At 33.7% G+C, this 20,297-nt stretch overlaps 1 protein-coding gene across 10 annotated transcripts in view; it reads left to right on the top strand.

The window, feature by feature from the left end:
• The window catches only part of RIMS1 (regulating synaptic membrane exocytosis 1), a 409,852-nt gene that overhangs the window by 251,286 nt on the left and 138,269 nt on the right, over positions 1-20,297 (top strand). For 8 of the 10 annotated variants that reach the window (XM_081094495.1, XM_081094492.1, XM_081094489.1 and 5 more), the window contains exons 1-4: positions 7,995-8,082; positions 15,400-15,467; positions 16,023-16,133; positions 17,733-17,832. In XM_081094495.1, the coding sequence (XP_080950621.1) occupies positions 8,052-8,082; positions 15,400-15,467; positions 16,023-16,133; positions 17,733-17,832 (310 nt within the window). In that variant the 5' untranslated portion in view covers positions 7,995-8,051. Of the gene's footprint in view, positions 1-7,994; positions 8,083-15,399; positions 15,468-16,022; positions 16,134-17,732; positions 17,833-20,297 lie in introns of those variants that run through there. The other 2 variants (XM_081094491.1, XM_081094499.1) reach the window with 1 other exon arrangement.

Below are 20,297 nucleotides of genomic sequence, written 5' to 3' on the forward strand. Positions count from 1 at the left end.
AAGTTTGAGGTGTCTTGAGGGCACCTGCTGTCAGACTCCTTGGGAGGCGAAGGAGGCATCATGTGTTTTGCTGCAGCCAGATAAGGTCCTGGATGCAGAGCTGTTGGGCCCTCTGAAAGCCTGCCAGGGACGTGAGCACCCTCGCTGCCTCCTTGCTTCCTCTCAGGTACAGCGCGTGCTACTGAGGGCATCTGGGGGGAAGCTCCTGGCTGCTCTTCTCAGCAAATGACTTTCAAGAGGTCCACTTTCTGCTAAGGGCAAGCTTAAAATCCAAAAGATCAGAGGCAGCTAGAAGAAACGCAGTCAACAACCTCTCACTCTAAAAAGTCTGAATCAGATTGCTCCTGATTCATGAGTCTGGACTTTTTTAATTTTTTTAATTAAATCTTTATTGTTGACAGTATTGCATATGCCTCCTTCTCCCCCCATTGACCCCTTCTAGCCTATCCCCGCCCCCACTCCCTGCCGCAGGCCTTCACCACCCTATTGTCTGTGTCTACGGGTTATGGGTTATGCATATATGCATACAAGTTCTTTGTTTAATTAAATGTGTTCTTTGGGAGAATAGAAGTATTTAATGTAAATTGAGCCATGTGCTTGCAGAGTGGCTAGTCTTTGCTAGTTGAAAAGAATTATGAATCTTGTGTTCACTGTCATACTGACTGGGTCTTTTCAATGATAGACGCACCTCATGATGAGAGAAAGGCTGAGGCAGTGATGGCTCATGCTCCCACACAGATGCACATGAGAGATGAAAGAAAAGCAAGGATCGATTTCTCTCTCTAGCTCGAAGGAACCAGTCAGATTAGTCATCTTCACACAAAGAGGTTGAGGGCAATAACTTTATTAGTAAACTGATTCTCCATTGTAAGAGAGGTCGTCAGCTCAAGTCTCTTCCAACTTTCTGATTTTATGTGGTGCTGTAGTTTTAGTGCGTGGTTGGGAAACTCCTCAGGAGAATGAGGTATTTTCCTTATGAAGCATATCCGGTGACTGTTTCTGAGAAGAGTTCTGTTAGAGAAATGATGGAAGTCATGTGAAAAACAAAGACAAAATTAATCCCAGTGACCAGCAAGTATGTATTCTTCCCTATTTTTCTCCAAGTAATCCAGAGGCACTTTCTGTTCTTCTCAATTTTCTAAAGCCAGCAAGATTAGGAATAAGCATGTGAAATTATAAAGTAGATAAATCAATGAAAGAATTAGTAATTATATTATAATAATATTAATAAGAAGACTTTTATGATACTTATTTTCATGCCTGAGAATTGTAGGTTAATGAAATGGGTTTAGATTTTTACTTAGCCTGCTTCAAGTAGGCCAACTTTTATCTTTAAGAAGGTAATTGTCACAATCATATAATGAATTGGTCAGTTCTTTGTAGAAATGCAACCAAAATTTTTTGAATGTCTAGTTAATTTAAATTCATTGTTTTCAAAGAAGGTTTTATATAAGTTGTATGAGTTTTAAAGACCTGGGAAATAAATTCTTATTTTGGTAAACTGTAAATATTGAACAAATTTCAAAGCTGACTTCAGAAAAGGGTCCATAGTGATTGTAATAGATGGGTTCTAACAAACAAGTTTTTAATTGTATAACATCTGTGAAATATTTTAGACTTATTCATAGCTTTTGAAGATTTTTAGATTTTTTTTTCTTTTTATAAAAAGAAACTGGTAGCCTTGCAGTTTTTTTTTGTTTGGTTTTTATTCTTTTGTTTTATTTTTTTTATTTTTTCTCCTTTAAGAGAATGCTTAGCCCTTGAATCTTGGTAGTCAAAATTGGAACAGTTTTTTAGCCACTTTGAAATTTTATTCCAAGATTATGGTTTCTAATGATTTATTTAGATTATAAGAAATCTGTTACTATTTTTCTTTTTAGTAAATGTCTTTGAAATTGTTTAAAGCACTCATCAGGGAAGAAATATTGGCCCATCTGTATATATAGTAAGTTCTCTTGCCTATTGATACTAAAAGCTTTTTAAAATTATGATTAATTAGACTCTTGATAATTCACAAAAGTGCTTTTTTATATACAAAGGGCAAGTGAATTCCCTTTCCCTCTGTATGTAATCACAAAGCTCATTTTGTCTGAGGATAGTTTCCTGATTTCCTAGCTTAAATCGGGGTCTTAATGAAAGTATACTGCTAGGATGAGGACCTGCAAGATATAATACCTCTGGGAGCTAAAGGTAACCCACCAAGGCAAGATAGCAATGTGCTGGTCTGAGTCACTCCTTCACCCCAGCTCTTCAGCCATTTGTTCTTAATTTTGAGAGATCATGGGATCCTCAGAGAAATAAACTAAGCAATGGGCTCTCTACAGAGAAATAGTTATGCACACAAAATTTTATGTACAATTTTAAAGGGTATATGTATCCCTTAATTCTATGCACCACATAAAAGGGGTCACATAACCCAGGTTAAAACCTTGCCTAAAGATTACAAAAACAGCCCTAGCTGGTTTGGCTCAGTGGACAGAGAGTCGGCCTGTAGACTGAAGGGTCTGGGGTTCGATTCCAGTCAAGGACGCAGGCCTGGGTTGTGGGCTTGATCCCCAGTGGGGGCCGTGCAGGAGGCAGCCTCTCAATGATTATTTCTCATCATTGATGTTTCTATCTCTCTCACCCTCTCCCTTCCTCTCTGAAATCAATAAAAATATACTAAAAGTATTACAAAAACAAATTACATGATATTCAGTGGTAGAAAAAGTCTTGCCTGCATGAAGGTAAGTCATTATTTCTTCTATGAATAATAGATAAACCCTAGACCTGCTTCAAAATGCTCTTGCTTAAAAGAATAATTAATTACCATTTGATATTTTCATGGGCTATGTTATTCCACAACACAGTGAAAAAATCCACCCCAGGCTTAACTATCCAAAAATATAAATAAATAATTAAATATACTGATGTAAGTAAAGGGGTTAGGGATGACTGGAAGTTCAAATACAACATAGAGAGCTTTCATTTAGATGAATAGGGGACTGTGCTTTGTGTGGACCAGCATTATTTCATCTGTACCTGAAGGGCTGGCTAGGGCCTGTTTCTGTTCAGAATGCCAGACAGACTAGTTTTCTTATTCTCTGACAAAAGACTTTGACAAATACTACGATGTTGTGATTTCCTGACTTCATATGCTAGTCTTGTTCTAGATCAGACATTTAGTTCTAGAGGTCTTCATGTAAGGTTTGCTTTCGTCTATGAGATTTTACTGTCATCATCAGAACTATGACATGAAGAGGTAAAAGTGATGGAAAAATTGAGTATGAAATTAGAATTCCTAAATATCTGTTTAATCACCTTAAAATATTGGTGAGAAACTCATGGTTTATAATGAGGAGAAAGATCTGTTTTTGGTGATTTTGCTTGAAGGTTGTCCCTTTTGCGTTTGACATCCAGAATCTTTGAACAGACTCTCTTTAGTTGCCACATTTGCCCGGACTGGTTGTATGAAGCTGAATTGCAATGGGTATAGTTTTAATGCCTGTGAACTAACTGCACATCTGGGTATTTGATCTAAAATACTCACAGTGAATGAAGATTGTAGCTAGTAGGCCCAAAGATCCAGTGTGTGTGTGTGTGTGTGTGTGTGTGTGTGTAATTTTTGTCATTAAAACTATTAGTACATCACTTTAGAAAACAAAATTATAGAAATTCTTGATAAGTGAAATTATAAAGATCTGCAAGATGTCTCCTTTCAATGTTCTTAATTCTGTTCTTTTTTTTGTTTTGTTAATCCTCACCTGAGGATATTTTTTCCATTGCTTTCCAGAGAGAGTGAAGGGGAGGGAGGGAAAGAGAAAGAAACATCGATGTGAGAGAGATACATAGACTGGTCACCTCCCTCAAGCACCCCGACTTGACTCCAGGCTGGGAACGAACCTGCAACCCAAGTACCTGCCCTTGACTGGGAATGGGACCAGTGACTCCCTGATGTACAGGACAATGCTCCAACCACTGAGTACACTGGCCAGGGCTGCTTTTTATCCCTTTCAAGTTTTTTTTTTTTTAAAGCAAAATAGCCAGGCTAGAGTAATATAGAGCTTCTCATTTGAAAAATTAGTATTTAGCCATTAGAATACAGTTGTAACAATTATTTGAATCCAAGTTTTTTAAAGATATATTTTAAACATGAATAATAAGCATTTTATACCTAAAAGTAAATGTTACTTAAAGTTTTGCCAGATAGGAAGAAAATGAGTGTAATAGATATTATTGACTAACTCCTGCATTTTAAAATAGAGATAAGCCTTAAGCCTTTACTTTGATTTCAAATTTATATATATATATACATATATATATATATATATATATATATATATATATATATATTATATTTGGGGATATATATCTTTATATTTTGGGAAAGGTTAAGGTAAATTATTTTTTTTCTTAATGTTGGAACTATTATAATCACTGTTATAATTTAGTATTTCTCATGGGTCCATCCATTTCTCCAGCTCATTCTTGCTGTGGTCAGTAGGCCATTTTAGCTAAAATTTGGGTAGGTTAAATTGGAAATCATGTACCGTATATGATCTTATATTGTTAAGATCATTGGACTTATTCTGTCAATCTTAAATGTGCTCATATTTATTGGGAGAAATTACTTAATGATATTTACTGTCTTTGTGAGTGAAATCACTCTATCTTAATTAGAAAGATTTGGTATCAATTTATAAAATTTACATTAGAGAACACAGGAAAAATTATTATTCTTAATGTTATTGAAGTAGCATTCAATTTGATATTGTTAACATATTGTTCAAAGACTAATTTCAAATTTCAGTTTTAATGTCACTGAAAATGTTATATATCAATGCTAACAATATTCAGTTTTATTTTTTTCATCAAATATCTGTTAATTTCACAGTGTAATTCAGTTCCATAACCAATCCTCCAGAAATGATAGTTTTGTTCACTTTGTTTTACTCTTAAGAGACATTAATTTTAGTAAGTATCTTTAGAAAACAATATAGCCACTGTGTGTGTAGGACATTATTCAAGGAGCAATTAACCCTCTATTTTCCATTTTCGGTACTACATTCACAAAATATCAAAAAATATAACATTCAAAGGGAGAAAATAAGAATATTTATAGTGCATTAAATCCTTGATTTTAATAACACTGTAAATCTAAAGCACTGTTTGATAAACTCGTCCACGTTTCTATTTATTTTACATTGATGAGTAATGATTTAATTTTGGAATTATAAAATCTTAGCTTTAAATCCTTCATTCTAGGTAACTGAGTTTTTCCAATATGCTAAACAATTGCCAGCCAGGCTGTTGTTATTTATTTTATTTTCATTATTTTAATTAAAATATTTCTCATCAGAATTGTATATTATTCTTTTTTGTTTATTTTTCACCAGGAAGTCTGGAAAAGGGATTGCATCCTACTTTCATAAAAATTCATGTTTCATACGATAATTGTTTTAGTTGTTGTCTAATGGCTATTGTTATAACATTAGTTATTGTGTTGCCTGTTAGTACAGTTATACTATACTCATAGTATCACAGTGTTAAGGCAGAAAGAGCCTTAACCCATTTGTTTGATTTGTTTGTTTTGTTTTTAATTATCATGTGCCCATTCTTGTGAATTCTTATTGCTGTCAATGTGCTTGTCTGTACCAGTTCCTTTGCGTTTAGCAATGTGCATCTTCACTGGTCCTATGGGACTGAATAACAGACAGACTCTTAGGATTATAATTGTAAAATTATGAGTGAAAGTCTATTGGGTTTTTGAAGGAGTAAAGTCATGGACCTCAAATTTGTGATACTGGTTTTTCCAGATGAGAATCCTTTTTCACTTACTTTCCATTCTTTGGCAAGATTTACAAATAGGCTAATAAAATACGTGTTTACTAAATTCTGCTGTTTAAGCTATAGATAAGCTAACACATGTACATCAGTTGTATTTTTAAGTTGTTTCCCATTGTATTACAGATATTTTGAGATTGATGAATGAAAAAATCTAAACTTTAATGAAAATGGTTATAATAAATATATTAAATTATGTTTTGTGTATAAACATTTAATTTTACTTTAATTCCCACTTTATAATCTACCTTAATACTAAAAGCAACATAAGCTAGCTACCAAATGTAAATATATAGCCATTTGAAATAAGTTAACAGTACGTAAAACAGTTGATGATAAAGAACAAGGGTAGAAAATTTGGTTACAGTTTTAACCATAAACATTCTAGCACATATGCTCTGAGAAGAGTTCTGTCAGTTGCAAAATTTACAGCTTCCGTAACTTAAGAACCAATCATTTAGGTACATACTTATTTTTCCTGCTAATGACACCAGAAAGAAGTTTTTTTCTGTGTAGTTCCACAGAGAAATAGCAGCAGCAGCATGCTCTATATGTGAGTAACTTCATCACTATATGGTGATATTCATCACCATGTAGTGATATGCTAAGGACAGTATATAAAAGGAATATTGGGAGCAGTGAAGAGAAAGGGACTCCGTGGAAATGCAGTGTAAGTACAGGTGCATGGCTGTCTGGTGGTCTGGATTAATTAAGAGTTTTATAATATCTTAGTAGATTTACTGCATATCCCACACAAAGACCTCTGTAGGTATTGCTTTAAATTAAATATTTAAAAAATGTTGAAGTACATTGTCCTAAAAAATATGTACCCTCTGAAGTGAGCTTGGGAGTAGTTCGGTACAGCTAAGTAATTGTGGAGCCATTGATCTAATGATAGGCAGACACACTGGGCATTAATTGGGTTTGCCATGCATTTCTGAGGAGAGGCCCGTTCTTAAGAGAGCCCCTGTGGCCAAGCCACAACATCATGTTGAGCATTTTAAGTCTAGGCCAGTGAGATGCCCTGTTTTTTTAATGGAACGGGTTTTGTTATGAAAATGTAAGATGAAGTTATTTTGAAACTATTATAATGAAAAGATCATTTTAGAGTGATTAATCCAAACCTTAAATATTTAGGAACTCTGGACATCTTTTCTTGAGTCAGTAGGTTAATCTTTGAGCTACCTTAACTTTGTTGGCTTTATAAGAAGAAGTATATATGCTATCTGCATTGTTGAATATTACGTTTTCCCCTTCATTGCTTTTTGTGCTTTCTGTTACTTAAATTATCTTCCATCAAATGGAGCTGGAGCACATTTAAAGGGACATGCTTTTATACTGCCTGACCTCTTATGCACTGCAGCGGAGGTTTAGACCAGTGACCTTGCAGTGTTCTGCAGCCTAGTTTCTGATGGCTCTAATTTTGACGGTTTACGAATACAGATACTTAGCATTTTTCTCTAGAACATGTTGAGGCCTAGACACCTTTTCTAAACTTCTGTGCCTAGTGATTTCCCACTACCAGTCAAGGAATTTCCAGCTTTAAAAAAGTCCTTTCATGTTTCTATAACTTTTTTGTTTGCATACCCAAAATAAAAACAAAGACAAACAAATAGAAAACAAAGCGAAAAAGAAAGGAAATAAGCAACATTTACAGTAACTTGCTTTGATGGAACTCTGGTTTTAAAACATCTCTTTATATTACCCAAATGTTTGCTAGCATAAATTTGTTTTCTAATATTTTATAGCTTAATCATATATTTTAAAGCTTAAGCAGTATCAATCCCTCATAAGTACTTCCATTTTGTTCTAGATACCCTTAAATTCATCTTTATCATCATTTGACTCTTATTCTTATTACCTATATCACCAAAACCATGATAATGTATTGATCTCCATATTATTCTTTTTTATATCTTTGGATGAAGAAGCAGGTAGAAATTGACTTGGCATTCAGAATTATTATTGCAAATTAATCTTATTTTGCTAGCAGTGCCTGGATGTGAGGTCTGGATAAAAACTAACATTTCTCTTTATCGAATAGATTTACATCTAGAGTGCTTTCTTATAATATATGCTGTGAACTTGCCCAGCACGACAGTTTCTTTAGCCTGTGGGTAACATCCAGTCCCCAAACAATGAAAACAAATAAACCCCGATTTTTTCCACAGGGTTTCCTGGCTGGTTATTCCGAGGCTTTGCACGTGACAACCTGTTCTCCCAAGTGAATGGAATACTCAGTGTCAATGTGGAAGCCTGGTCAGTTGGAAAGTTGCAGTAAAATATTTCCCTCCTGTGTGCAGCACTTCCCAAATTCCTAATGATGAAGAGTCACTGTGTTAGAGGAAACAGAAAAGTTTCCCTAAGATGGTTAATTTTGTGATTTGCTATTCAGGGTACTTTCTTATTCTGTATTTATACTCTAGGGAAGACATTTTTCAGTCATGAGGCCTCAACCCATATTTATACATGAAATTTATTCCTCTCTAAACTATTATTGGTGGAAATCATTTTGCCCTATCAATCATCTTAGACTTTTCTTCAGATACACTTTCTTATTTAATACAGATAATAAATACTAGTACAGTCTGGTCTAGATTTGCAGAAGACCATGAATACCCTTCTTTAGTTATTCTAAGGCACAAAAGTGTGTGTGTGTGTGTGTGTGTGTGTGTGTGTGTATGTGTGCGCACGCTAGCATCTATGTATGTATGCGTAGTTTTTGTTTTTGTTGTTGTTGTCATTGCTTGAAACTTTCAGGAACTTTCATTTACAACCACTTCTGGGTCCTGTACCATCAGTTCACTGCAGAGCTAACGAGTAAAGAGGTCATTGCACAACATGGTGTTTGGGAGTGTTTCTGAAACCTAAAGCCTCATATGCTTTCAAAAATCTAAGTTATATACCTTTCAAAATTAGGAAAAATTAAACTGATGACTAACGTCTACCATCTCAAATAGCTTTTTATTTCTCCGTGTCTTTTAGCCTGTTCAACGTAAAGTCACGCACTTTTCTTTTTTCCCAAAGCCCCATCATCCAGGTGACCCTAGTACATATTTAAACTTGTTATTTTTTAAGACCATCAATCTTGTTATTATTTAGATTATTTTGTTAGGAATATAAGAGACATATGAGGAAAGGAACGAAATCTGAGGAAGTTAGAATATTTATAACTCATTAGGATATTAATTATTAAAATGCATTCCATAGCTAATATCTATACCAAATAATTTTAAAGGTATAATATAAGCTGGTTGCAAGGAAACATTTTCAGGGGTATTCATCAGAAGAAAATATATAAAGGCATAAAATGGCCTACTTGTTTCCTGATTTGGAGAAATTCAGCCTGAAATATTTGGTTTACGTATCACATGTATTTTGTTCTCCCACTTAAAAATATTATATAAAGAAGAAATTACAAATGCTTAATTTTAGATTAAGGATACAAGCTGATTAAATTACTTATTCAGATATTTTTGGTTAGTTGTTAATCTGTATACATTTCAGTGTATAGATTGCTTGACTATAAAAGTAGCTATATTCTTATTCCCTTAGACTTACATAGGTTTTGTGGAAATTAACAGGAAGATTTATGTTATTGTTTTTATATATGTTATTTCCTCATCATTTAACAATTGGAATTTTAAAAATATATTCATTTATTCTGAACTCTTGAGCATCTGGCTTATACCAAGCCAATTAATAATTTCTATAAACAAAGTGACTATAATATTTTTCTGAGCCCATTTCACAGCATACTATTTTACAAAGATTACTGATTTTACCTATATTAGTTATGATAGGTATTCAACCATAACACTGTTATTTCATATTTGTAATCACAACTATGTAATTATACTATAAAAATCTATTTCTAAAGTTCTTTGTAATTTACAAATCTAGCATATCTCATTTAATCCTCGTAAAATATTTGTGAACTAGTGGCATTATCCCCATTTTACAGAGGAGGATAAGGTTTATAGAAATGAAGGGCTATTATCAAGAGAATTCACCTAAAATGGCAGAGTTAGGATTAGAATCACAAGTGTCCAGTTTCTAATACAATGCTCTTTTTTACACAATAGCTAGTTTTCATGTTTTATAAAAAACAAAATAATTATAAATAGCAGATAAGATACAATAATGTTAATAGAGAAATTAAAATACAGTGTCGTTCACTGATTATTCAAAGTTTCAAATAAGTGAAAACCAGTTTGGCTCAGTAGATAGAGCGTCGGCCTGCAGACTGAAAGGTCCCAGGTTCGATTCCGGTCAAGGGCATGTACCTGGGTTGCAGGCACATCCCCAGTGGGGGATGTGCAGGAGGCAGCTGATCGATGTTTCTCTCTCATCGATGTTTCTGACTCTCTCTCTCCCTTCCTCTCTGTAAAAAAATCAATAAAATATATTTTTTTAAAAAAGTTTCAAATAAGTAAACTCTGGGGCAGAAAAAGCATATTTTCTTAATTTTTACATCCCATTAAAATTGACAGAAAAGCTTATCAGTATTATTACTGGAAATATTTTTAATGTATATTTTTATATATATTATAAGTTATTATTTTCCAAGTTGAGGCCTTATCTTTTTTTTTTTTTTTTTTTTTAATGACTGAGCTCAGAGCACAGCCAGAGATATTGATTCTGAGTTCCATACAACTGTTTTGTAGAATTCTGTGGTGGTAGTGTTGGCATTCCCAAAGTTAATTCTCAACTTCAGCAAAAAGGACTTATAATCAGAAAAATACCACCTCAACTAAATATATTAATGAAATTCTCCTTTTAGAGATAAGCTACTTATAAAACACAAGGTAGCATCATAGGCCCTAAAGCAAATACTTGATCTCTCCCTAGAGGTAGTTCACTCTGCAGGTTCTGTTGAGCATAAATAATTTCTAAATACAAACGTCTTTGACACCTCTTTAATTAAATTAATAATAGTCGATGCATTTACTTGAACCATCAAATTTATATACCGAAGAGACAGAGAGAATGTTATTGTTGGTTCTGTGGTAGAAACAGAACATATTGTGAACAAAGGGGAATTTTGAAAGTGAAATTTCTAACATGCATTTAGAGAACTGCCACTCTAATGAATCCCTTAGGGCTGGAGATAATGTAATTCTTCCAAGGAATGACAATTTTTGTGTATGTGTCCTGGGCCCAAACCAGAAATTGGGTTTTACGTTTCTTAGAATTATTGAAGCATTCTTGCTGAAGACCAATGGTTGGAGATGCATCTAGCCCTACCATCAAATTATGGGTGAACACTGATGTGGATTTTGAATGAACGCACTAAAGAGTATTTGAGGACCAATATTTTTAGTATACTAGGAACTTAGACTGACAGTAATTCATTTGTAATTTTGCATCACTACACATAGGCTTTCACATTTCACAGATTAATAATTAAATTTAACAAGTATGTTTTCCCATTTTATTTTATTGCCTATAAAGTAAGTCCTATTAAATAATATTGTTTCTTATCCCTGGCAGATAATTTAATTTAGGCGAAATTAGGCCTCTAGAACTTTGCTGCATAGCACATTATTGCTGATTTATTCCAAAGTTAGCTCTACTATTGTATATAACTTATGAATGGGAGTGGACACACCTTTTAAAGACAGAAAAGTATCTAAAATAGTCTTCTAAAATAGGAGAAAAATATTTCAAAATGGTATTTTCATTATATTAATGAGAAGTTAAGATTTTACCACAGTTCTTAAACTTGTATTTTAATTACTGTCTATGAAAGGTATATCCTTGTGAAATATTAAAATGAGCTAAAATGTATGTTTTTATCACATTATAACCAAAGCCATATATATTAACTCATGTGTGCTGACCATGGTACTCTGCATTTTAATTTGTCTCAAATTACAAACACATTTTTAGAATTGAGTTGGTTTTTGTGTATGCAGTGCATAAAACATTTAATAAATATATTTTTGTCCAGAATTTTAATTTATTTATGTACTGTGCTATAATAAAGTAGATTAGTAGCTATTTAACTTTATTTAGTGTCAACCCACATTCTTTTGTGGAGGATAAGAAAAAAAAAGAAAACCTTTTAAGAGATATAGGAAATCTCTGGGAAGGAGGATTCTTCTGATTTTTGGTCTGAGTTTTATACTTTTTTTTTAATATCAACAGTCTGTATTATATAGGAAGAAGAATTTATTTATTTTTTGAGATGACAGGCAGCACAATTATATGTATTTGAAATTGTGGAGAGTTACTATGGGTCAATCTTGTAATCAGTTTGAGTTCCATCTTAATCACCATTCATTATAATGATGTTTTAAAATATGTTGTGTATTTCACTGGAGATAAAGAAGAATTCCAGATTTTCTAATACTACAAGGCTTTAGTGTAGATAAGTTTTCCTTTACTACCTGCACCTTAGATGAACATTCTACTTGGTTCAATGTAACTGCCATGAAAATTGTTAAATAGATATGTAATGTATGAAATTAGATTTATGGTTTTCTCCTTACAGATTTCATATACTCACACACATTCATACATTTGTTACTTAGAATGTGTTTTTGTTCAATTGACTTTGATTGGTCTTATTGGAATCTGCTGTGCCTCGACATGAGATATCATAAGATATGAAATTTAAAATCATCAAGATGCAAGTTTATGCATTGTTACATACTCTCATCATGATGACTTGAGTGTAGGGACAGCTAGTTCTCTTTACAGAAGGCCCACGTGTCTTTTAACTCACTTTTATTTGTGCAGTGAAAGTTGTGTGTTAATATATTGCTTAACCTATTTTTCACAAGGGGTAGGATAAAAGTCTATTTTTAAAGAATTCACAAAAAATAATGCTTAAAATTATAACACTTCATTAAACTTGGCTATTTAAGAACTTGAACCATTTCAATAGACTCAGACATTTCCTGGATCTAAGTTAATAGTAAACTTATCCTTTTATAGTTATATTGAACATTAGAACCAAAATGCTTTTGTATTAATTCCTTGTACCGTGAATTTATCATTTTGTAGCCATGCCACTTGAAATCAATACCTTTCATCACATATTAGAAAAGTAATCCAGGAAAATGCTTTTTATTAATGATATGCTAGAGTCCAAATATTTTAGGAGAAAGTTTTATTTAGTGTTGCTTATTCCATTACTACGGAAGAGATGTGACTTATAAAGGCAAGTTAGAGCAGTTAAAAAGTCAATAATATCTTCAAGTTTAGTAATTACATGGCAAGAAGAAACAAATATAGTTTAAAACTAGATATTTAAGTTTTAGAATTTATTTTAATGGGTGATAATGGAAATTAGTGATAAGAAAACTTTTAGAATTTGTTCAGAATGTGAAGTGTAATTGTATACTAAAATATAAAAATATTATTGTATGTTTTTAGTATATATTGACAATACTATCTATGCCTAAAATTGGGGGGTATGGTTTTATTTTAAGCTGCAAAATCTGTAGCATCCATATTACCACTACCAGGATAAGGTACGAATTATTGCTGGCTGCACAGGGAAATCACCTGGCAACTATGTCTGTCCCATCTAAAAACAATTAAATTAAACTCTCCATTCATGATCATTATCCTACAAAGCTTATAGATGATATAATAACTTTGCTTGAAAGCAATGTTTTCATAGTAAAGAGTGCTTGGTATCATTATCAAAATGTACCAGAAAAATCATCTTTTGGTTATTTACATATAAGCAAATATTCACAAGATATGTTAATCTAGAGATACTTAGGACAAATTGGGTTAAACACAGGGTTGAACCACTGCATGAGAAATTGGGCCATAAGTCAGAGAAAGATCCTAAAGTTTTAACATTGAAGTCATATTATTGAAGCATACAACAAACTTTGTTTTCTTGAAATCGTTTAAATAAGGTGGATTTTCATCAGTTTTTGTTTAACCTCAAAGACTTCTCAAAGCAGTTTTCAAATTACTAATTTTATCTAAGTTGTTTTATTTTTGTCACAGTATTTCAAAACGAATTAGCACTTAAGAAGTCATCAGACCTTATTACACTGGATACGAAATTTTAGTGAGAAAGCTTTATAAATTGCAGTAAGATTTTGAATGATGTTTGTAGTTAATTTTAATTTTATCATTATAAATACTTTTTTCTTTCAAGAGAAAATAAAATTTTAGTATTATGATACTGAAGACAGCAACTTTAAAAATAAGTATCTGACCTTTAAAACCAATAAAAATAAAGGAGAAAAAAACTTACCTTTTACAAATTTTCTTATATTTCATTAACTGAAGTGGTCCAGTAGAAGATTAAAATTCTAAAATTATTGACATCAAGTTGTGTATTTATTTTAAAGTGAATGATTTTGAGAGGGTTAGAGACCTCATGTGAAGTAAATTTTAACAGAATATAGTTTCTTCTAATGCAATTTTTAATATTCAACCCTTTATAAAACAAATTACTTTTACCTATATGACATATTTGAAGAACATTTTTGTGTTTATTGTAGTATGTATAACATTCTCCATCAACCTTTCTAAGATATTGTATAAAAAAGAAAGGGGAGCAGCCACTGAGAAACTGAAGTGTACAGATTTTTTTATGCTTCCATATTTGATGTGTTTGTTTCCTATTACATTTTATAGTGCCTATATCTGCCAGGCGTGTCATCTACATAAAAAGTTTTTGCTTAGGGCCTTCAGAGATATCAACCAAACATTTCCCCAATAACCAGCTAGACATCTCATTGTTAGATGGCATGCTTTCCTCACTCTGTTAACATTTTCTCTTTCAAGATCCACAGGGAGAAACATTTTTAGTGACTTAGTCTCATGTATGAGATGTAAAAGATCATTTTTCTCACATGGGTTACCTACTCTGTCTTTTCTTCCTATACAATTACTGAAAGAACTGATGCTTTCCAGTACTTTTTCTTTTTTTTCTCTCAGATGTTTTCTTTAGCATTCTGTTTTTAAGCTGAAACAATAAAAATTGAAGGTTCATAAGTTCATGTTTACAAAGTAAGGATTGTAAAGGTCTTTTTTATGGCTTTCATAAAATTGAATAGTCTGTCATTTGTATGTACTCTTTTGCCAAAAGTTATTCTTGATATTGAATTACTCCACACCATGTCCAAAATATTTGTCTTGTTTTTTTAGCTGATGAGGGAAGAGGATAGAGGCCAGTGGATAATTTTGAAAGATATGATATAGTTCAGAAGAGTAGAAAGGGAGACACTAAGTTTTAATACTTATCTCAATTCAGTGAATAAAATTTCATCCAGCATCACTAGGTGGCAGGCTGTGCCTTGGTATGGAGGGGAAGTGGAGTGGATTAACCCTGTACCTTCCATACTTTTTGTGTGTGTTTCTAGCCTGATGATGACAGTTAAAGAAAGCTCTCCTATAGTCTGAAGTGCTTTTGTAACACACATTCATTCCAAGAATTCAAGTCACAGCCTTTGCAAAGAGGATTATCTTTCTGGGATACACACAGTCAAGATTATGATATTCATAACTTTCATAGATTGAAGAAGTTATACTTAAAATGATTAAAGCATCCTCTACTCTAAAGCATTACACTTCCCTTTTTTTTTTTTAATTGTGCAGGTGACTTGGATTATTACTGGTTGGATCCTGCCACGTGGCATAGTCGGGAAACATCACCGATTAGTTCGGTAAGTTTTCTGAGAATTGAGTTTGGAATTTAAGGGTAATGTTTATTGTCCTTTGCTGTTATGTGATAGATAGTAATCTTATTCTGCTCCATTATACATTTTATGAGAGCAAACATTGAGTTCATTTAAGACAGAACAGTTTTGAATAAAAAAGTTATCACTGAATAATTATAAAAATTTTTAATAAAAAGGAATTATTAAATGGTGACTGGAAGTCAGATGTTATTTGGTTAAGTATATCAAAATTCACAATGCAACTCAAAATACAGAATCAGTTTCTTTATATAAGCAGATATAGTTTTAAATTTCAATTAATTTTATTTCAGAACTATTTTTAAGGATGTACTCAGCTGCTGACTACTTCTAGAACTATTTAAGGTAATAAGTGTCCACTGCAAATGAAAATTGTCACAATCCAAGGATAGAGCCCACAAGAATTAAGAATTCCTTCTACAGTGTCTTTTAACTGAAGAAATCACATTATGTGACAACTAATAATTATTTGTCTACAGGAAAGAAAACAAATTTTCTTTAACTTTATTCATGTTTTAATAGCATCCTGTAACGTGGCAACCATCTAAAGAGGGAGACCGATTAATTGGACGTGTTATTCTTAACAAGAGAACAACTATGCCAAAAGAATCAGGTGCATTACTGGGTCTGAAAGTAAGTATGCTGGTTTTTAAAATGTTTCTTAAAGGGTGAATTACAGTATGGACTGGATTCAACAAAGTACCTGACAGTGACTTTTAAATATTTCCTCTCTTCTCCAAATAAAGTCCTTCTAGTGAATGCCTTGTTAACATAATGATGTTTTATGGTAAATTTAGTATTTTATCTAGGTTAATATTTTAAAAATACTTTGTTAATGTGACAATATGTTAGAAAACTGCAACGGATTATAGGAAAACTAAAGAATATTTCTCTGAATATAAAGTTCAAGTACAATTTTTATAGCGAAAAGGTTTTAATGTGTGGTCCTAAGGTTAGATAATGCAGACTGCATAATTTTATTATACTTGACAAGCAACATAAAACACCATTAGTGATATTGTTTTGTAAGTGCAGTAGAATTTATGGTAATATCAAAAGAGGAAAATGTATCCTTTAAAATATTAATTGACTTTAACAGAGAAAATTAAAAATTAATAAATTACAAAAGATTATATTTTATTGTAGGAAAAATAGGTGCATACATTTTGTTTTATTATGTTTGTGCATGTGTGTTAAATCTCGTGGTTTTATTTCCTTTAGAAAACAGAGAAACATTCAAAGCTGTGGCTTTAAAATTATTTACCAAGATATTGTTTTATAGTTGTGTGATAGTTTGATTTCTTCCAAGCCATGTTGACTATTACCAACAAAAAATTTTAAGTTAATGTATTTAATAGTATCACCTTTTTATTATTACCCTTAATTTCTCTTGTTATGAAGGAATTGTCGTCACCTACCCTAATGGACACATCCCTATGAATTATGGATCAATCTCAACCTTTGAGAATATCCTTCCAACTTCTAATTATACACAGGTAGTCTCTGCTTTGGAAGAAATAAAACTTAGAAACTTTCTGATATATTTATTTTTAACTAAGTGGAAAAGCCAGGTGAGAGTGTTAAATATTCAGTAATAAAACTCTGGCTTTGAGAGTTAGATTGAATCACATACACATTTCAGGTGAGGAGCTCATTCGCATGTTCAGTAACAGAGGTAAATTTGGGCTGTTATTCTTTGAATGTGGTAAATTGCTTCCCCAAAGTTGTCTGTTGTTGGTCTGAATTCCTGGTCTTTATGTCTTAGACCTACATTCCACTAAATATACAAAAGAGATCAAGATCAGAAATGCCAATGGGGCATTATCTGCATTTAGAAATATAATTCACATGGTGGGCATGAGTTGAGAGGATAAAGAAAAATGAACCCTAATGTAAACAGTGTCAAACCCTTCCTGTGTTTGATGGTAAGTGAGAAAGAACTGGCACTTGTCTTGTAGGGTTATTCACTATCCATGTCGCCTTTGTGTTGTTAGGTCAATATAAGTAATCAGTACATAAGCTTCCTTACGATATATGGCCATCTTAAATATAATGAGATGATGTTTTCTTTTTAAACCTATGCTTCCAGCTTCTTTAATCAGAAATGTATATCACTTCATTAATGTCCCCACATTCAATTCTCAATACATCATAAGAGACTGATGTGATTAATTCCTCAAACTAAAATCTTATGTTTTAGTCTTGGGCACTTATAAATTTATAATTATCCAGGTTGTTGGAGGAAAAATGACTGACTTAGGACGCCTTGGTGCCTTCATCACCAAAGTAAAGAAGGGTAGCCTTGCAGATGTAGTTGGACATTTAAGAGCAGGTAAAGTTTCCTTTCACATTTGAACAATGTGTACTCTATGCATGAGTTGGTGGTTTTCAAATTTGGGTAAGTCATAGATAAGTCAATGAAGTAAATAACTAATTTTAATGCATGAATAGATTTTTTTTCCCCTGATATTGTCACTAGCAGTTTGGACAAAGCAAGTATAGAAATGTTTTTTATTTATGTAAAAATAAATAGATGCAAAATACCAAAAGATTACTAATTTTCATAGATGGCTTCATAATGTTGTTACAAACATATAAACAATTTAGCATTGTGAAAAAGTATTATCACTATTTATTTCTTTAGTTTGTATTTAAGCTGTAGTAAATACTAGTTTTTCAGATTGGTCCCAAAACACTTATTCACTATCAGTGTTTTTAATAAAATATAAACCCAATCACATTTCTTATATAAATTATATAATAAAATACTTTTTAATTTAAATGTGGCATATATTGTACTCATGAGCAACTAATTTTATTTTGAGAGCAGAGTCCAGACAATTAAACTGTTTGTATGTGTTTTGCATCTATTTGTAAAAATGAGAAAAGATAAGAAAAATACACAGAATATATAAGGTAAAAAATTCACTTTTTCTTTTTGAAGGCGATGAAGTTCTAGAATAGAATGGGAAACCCCTGCCAGGAGGTACAAATAAAGAAGAGAACATTTCTAGGCTATGTTTTTAGTTTTTATACCTTACAATTGTAATTGTTAAAACCTTGAGAAAAATATTCTATAACTTTTGAAGACATTTTTTATCAATTGATTACGAGGATAAAAGTTCAGCATCATTTAGATTTTTTATTCGATAGGAATGTGCTATGAATGTGTTATATATAGAGAAAATTCAAATTGGGTTTATTTTATTTACTATCCATACAGCTTTGAATATGTGCAGAGGCAGAGTACACTATTATTTCTTATCAGGGACTAGTTATCCTAATCTATAAAAACCCAGGGTCCTTAACGACCGACCGACTGAAGGCTCAACTGAACACTGGATGTCAGTCTGGCAGTCAGTGCTGGGTTGCTGTAGTTACCCAGCACTGACTGCGACCGGTGCGGGCACAGCAACCCAGCACTGTCTGTCAGGTGGACTGCAGATCATGCCTGGAGAGAGGCAGGGTCTTATCCGCAGCCTCCATGGTAGCTGTTGATCAGCCGTTGCCTCTCTCTTTCTCTCTGGACTTCACCAGCAGCTGTGCCTCTGTTTCTCTCCAGGCTTCTGTAGGGGCTGCTGATCAGGCCCATAGATCAGCTGGGAGATGCTGACTGGCATAGAAACTGACCAATCAGAACCAAATCTGGGTGAACTGTGAGGAGCCAATGGGTTCCTAGGAGGCGGAGCTTTTGACCCTGACTGATATAGAAAGCGACCAATCAGAACCAAATCTGGGTGAACTGTGAGGAGCCAATGGCTGCCTAGGAGGTGGAGCTTTTGATGCTGACTGGCATAGAAACCTACCAAAACCAAATCTGGGTGAACTGTGAGGAGCCGATGGCTGCCTAGGAGGTGGAGCTTTTGATGCTGACTGGCATAAAAACCTACCAAAACCAAATCTGGGTGAAATGTGAGGAGCCAATGGTTGCCTAGGAGGCAGAGCTTTTGATGCTGACTGATATAGAAACCAACCAATCAGAACCAAATCTGGATGAACTGTGAGGAGCCAATGGCTGCTAGGAGGCAGAGTTTTTGACATTGACTGGCATAGAAACCAACCAATCAGAACCAAATCTGGATGAACTGTGAGGAGCCAATGGCTGCTAGGAGGCAGAGTTTTTGACATTGACTGGCATAGAAACCAACCAATCAGAACCAAATCTGGGTGAACTGTGAGAATCCAATGGCTGCCTAAGAGGTGGAGCTTTTGCCGCTGACTAGCATAGAAACTGACCAATCAGAACCAAATTGGCTGGCAGGGGAGGACAGTTGGGGGCTAGATCAGGCCAGCAAGGGAGGGCAGTTAGGGGTGATCAGGCAGGCAGGCAGATGCAGTTAGGGGCAATCAGGCAGGCAGGCAGAGAGGTTAGGGGCAATCAGGCAGGCAGGAAGGTGAGTGGTTAGGAGCCAGCGGTCCCAGATTGAAAGAGGGATGTCCCACAGGGATCGGGCCTAAACCGGCAGTCGGACATCCCCCAAGGGGTCCCCAGTTGGAGAAGGTGCAGGCTGGGCTGAAGGAACCTCCCCTCCTCCCCCCCAGTGCATGAATTCCGTGCACCGAGTACTAGTCATTAAATAACTAACTCAATAAAGAGTGACTATATCAGCAAATTGAGTCTTTGCTTATTTTATGACTCAAAAATAAGCCTTAGAAATCTCTGTGGCTTTGTGCTCTTCTAGCAATTCCATCCACTTCCATTACCTTTCACTCTACCCTGCAGCCATAGCAGTTCACCTGTAGGTCCCTGGCAAGCTGTTTCTGCCTGTGAGACCTGGTCATCTAGTCTACCTGGTT

This window comes from Myotis nattereri, assembly GCF_964212035.1.
Source record: "Myotis nattereri genome assembly, chromosome: 6".
Lineage (NCBI taxonomy): Eukaryota > Metazoa > Chordata > Mammalia > Chiroptera > Vespertilionidae > Myotis > Myotis nattereri.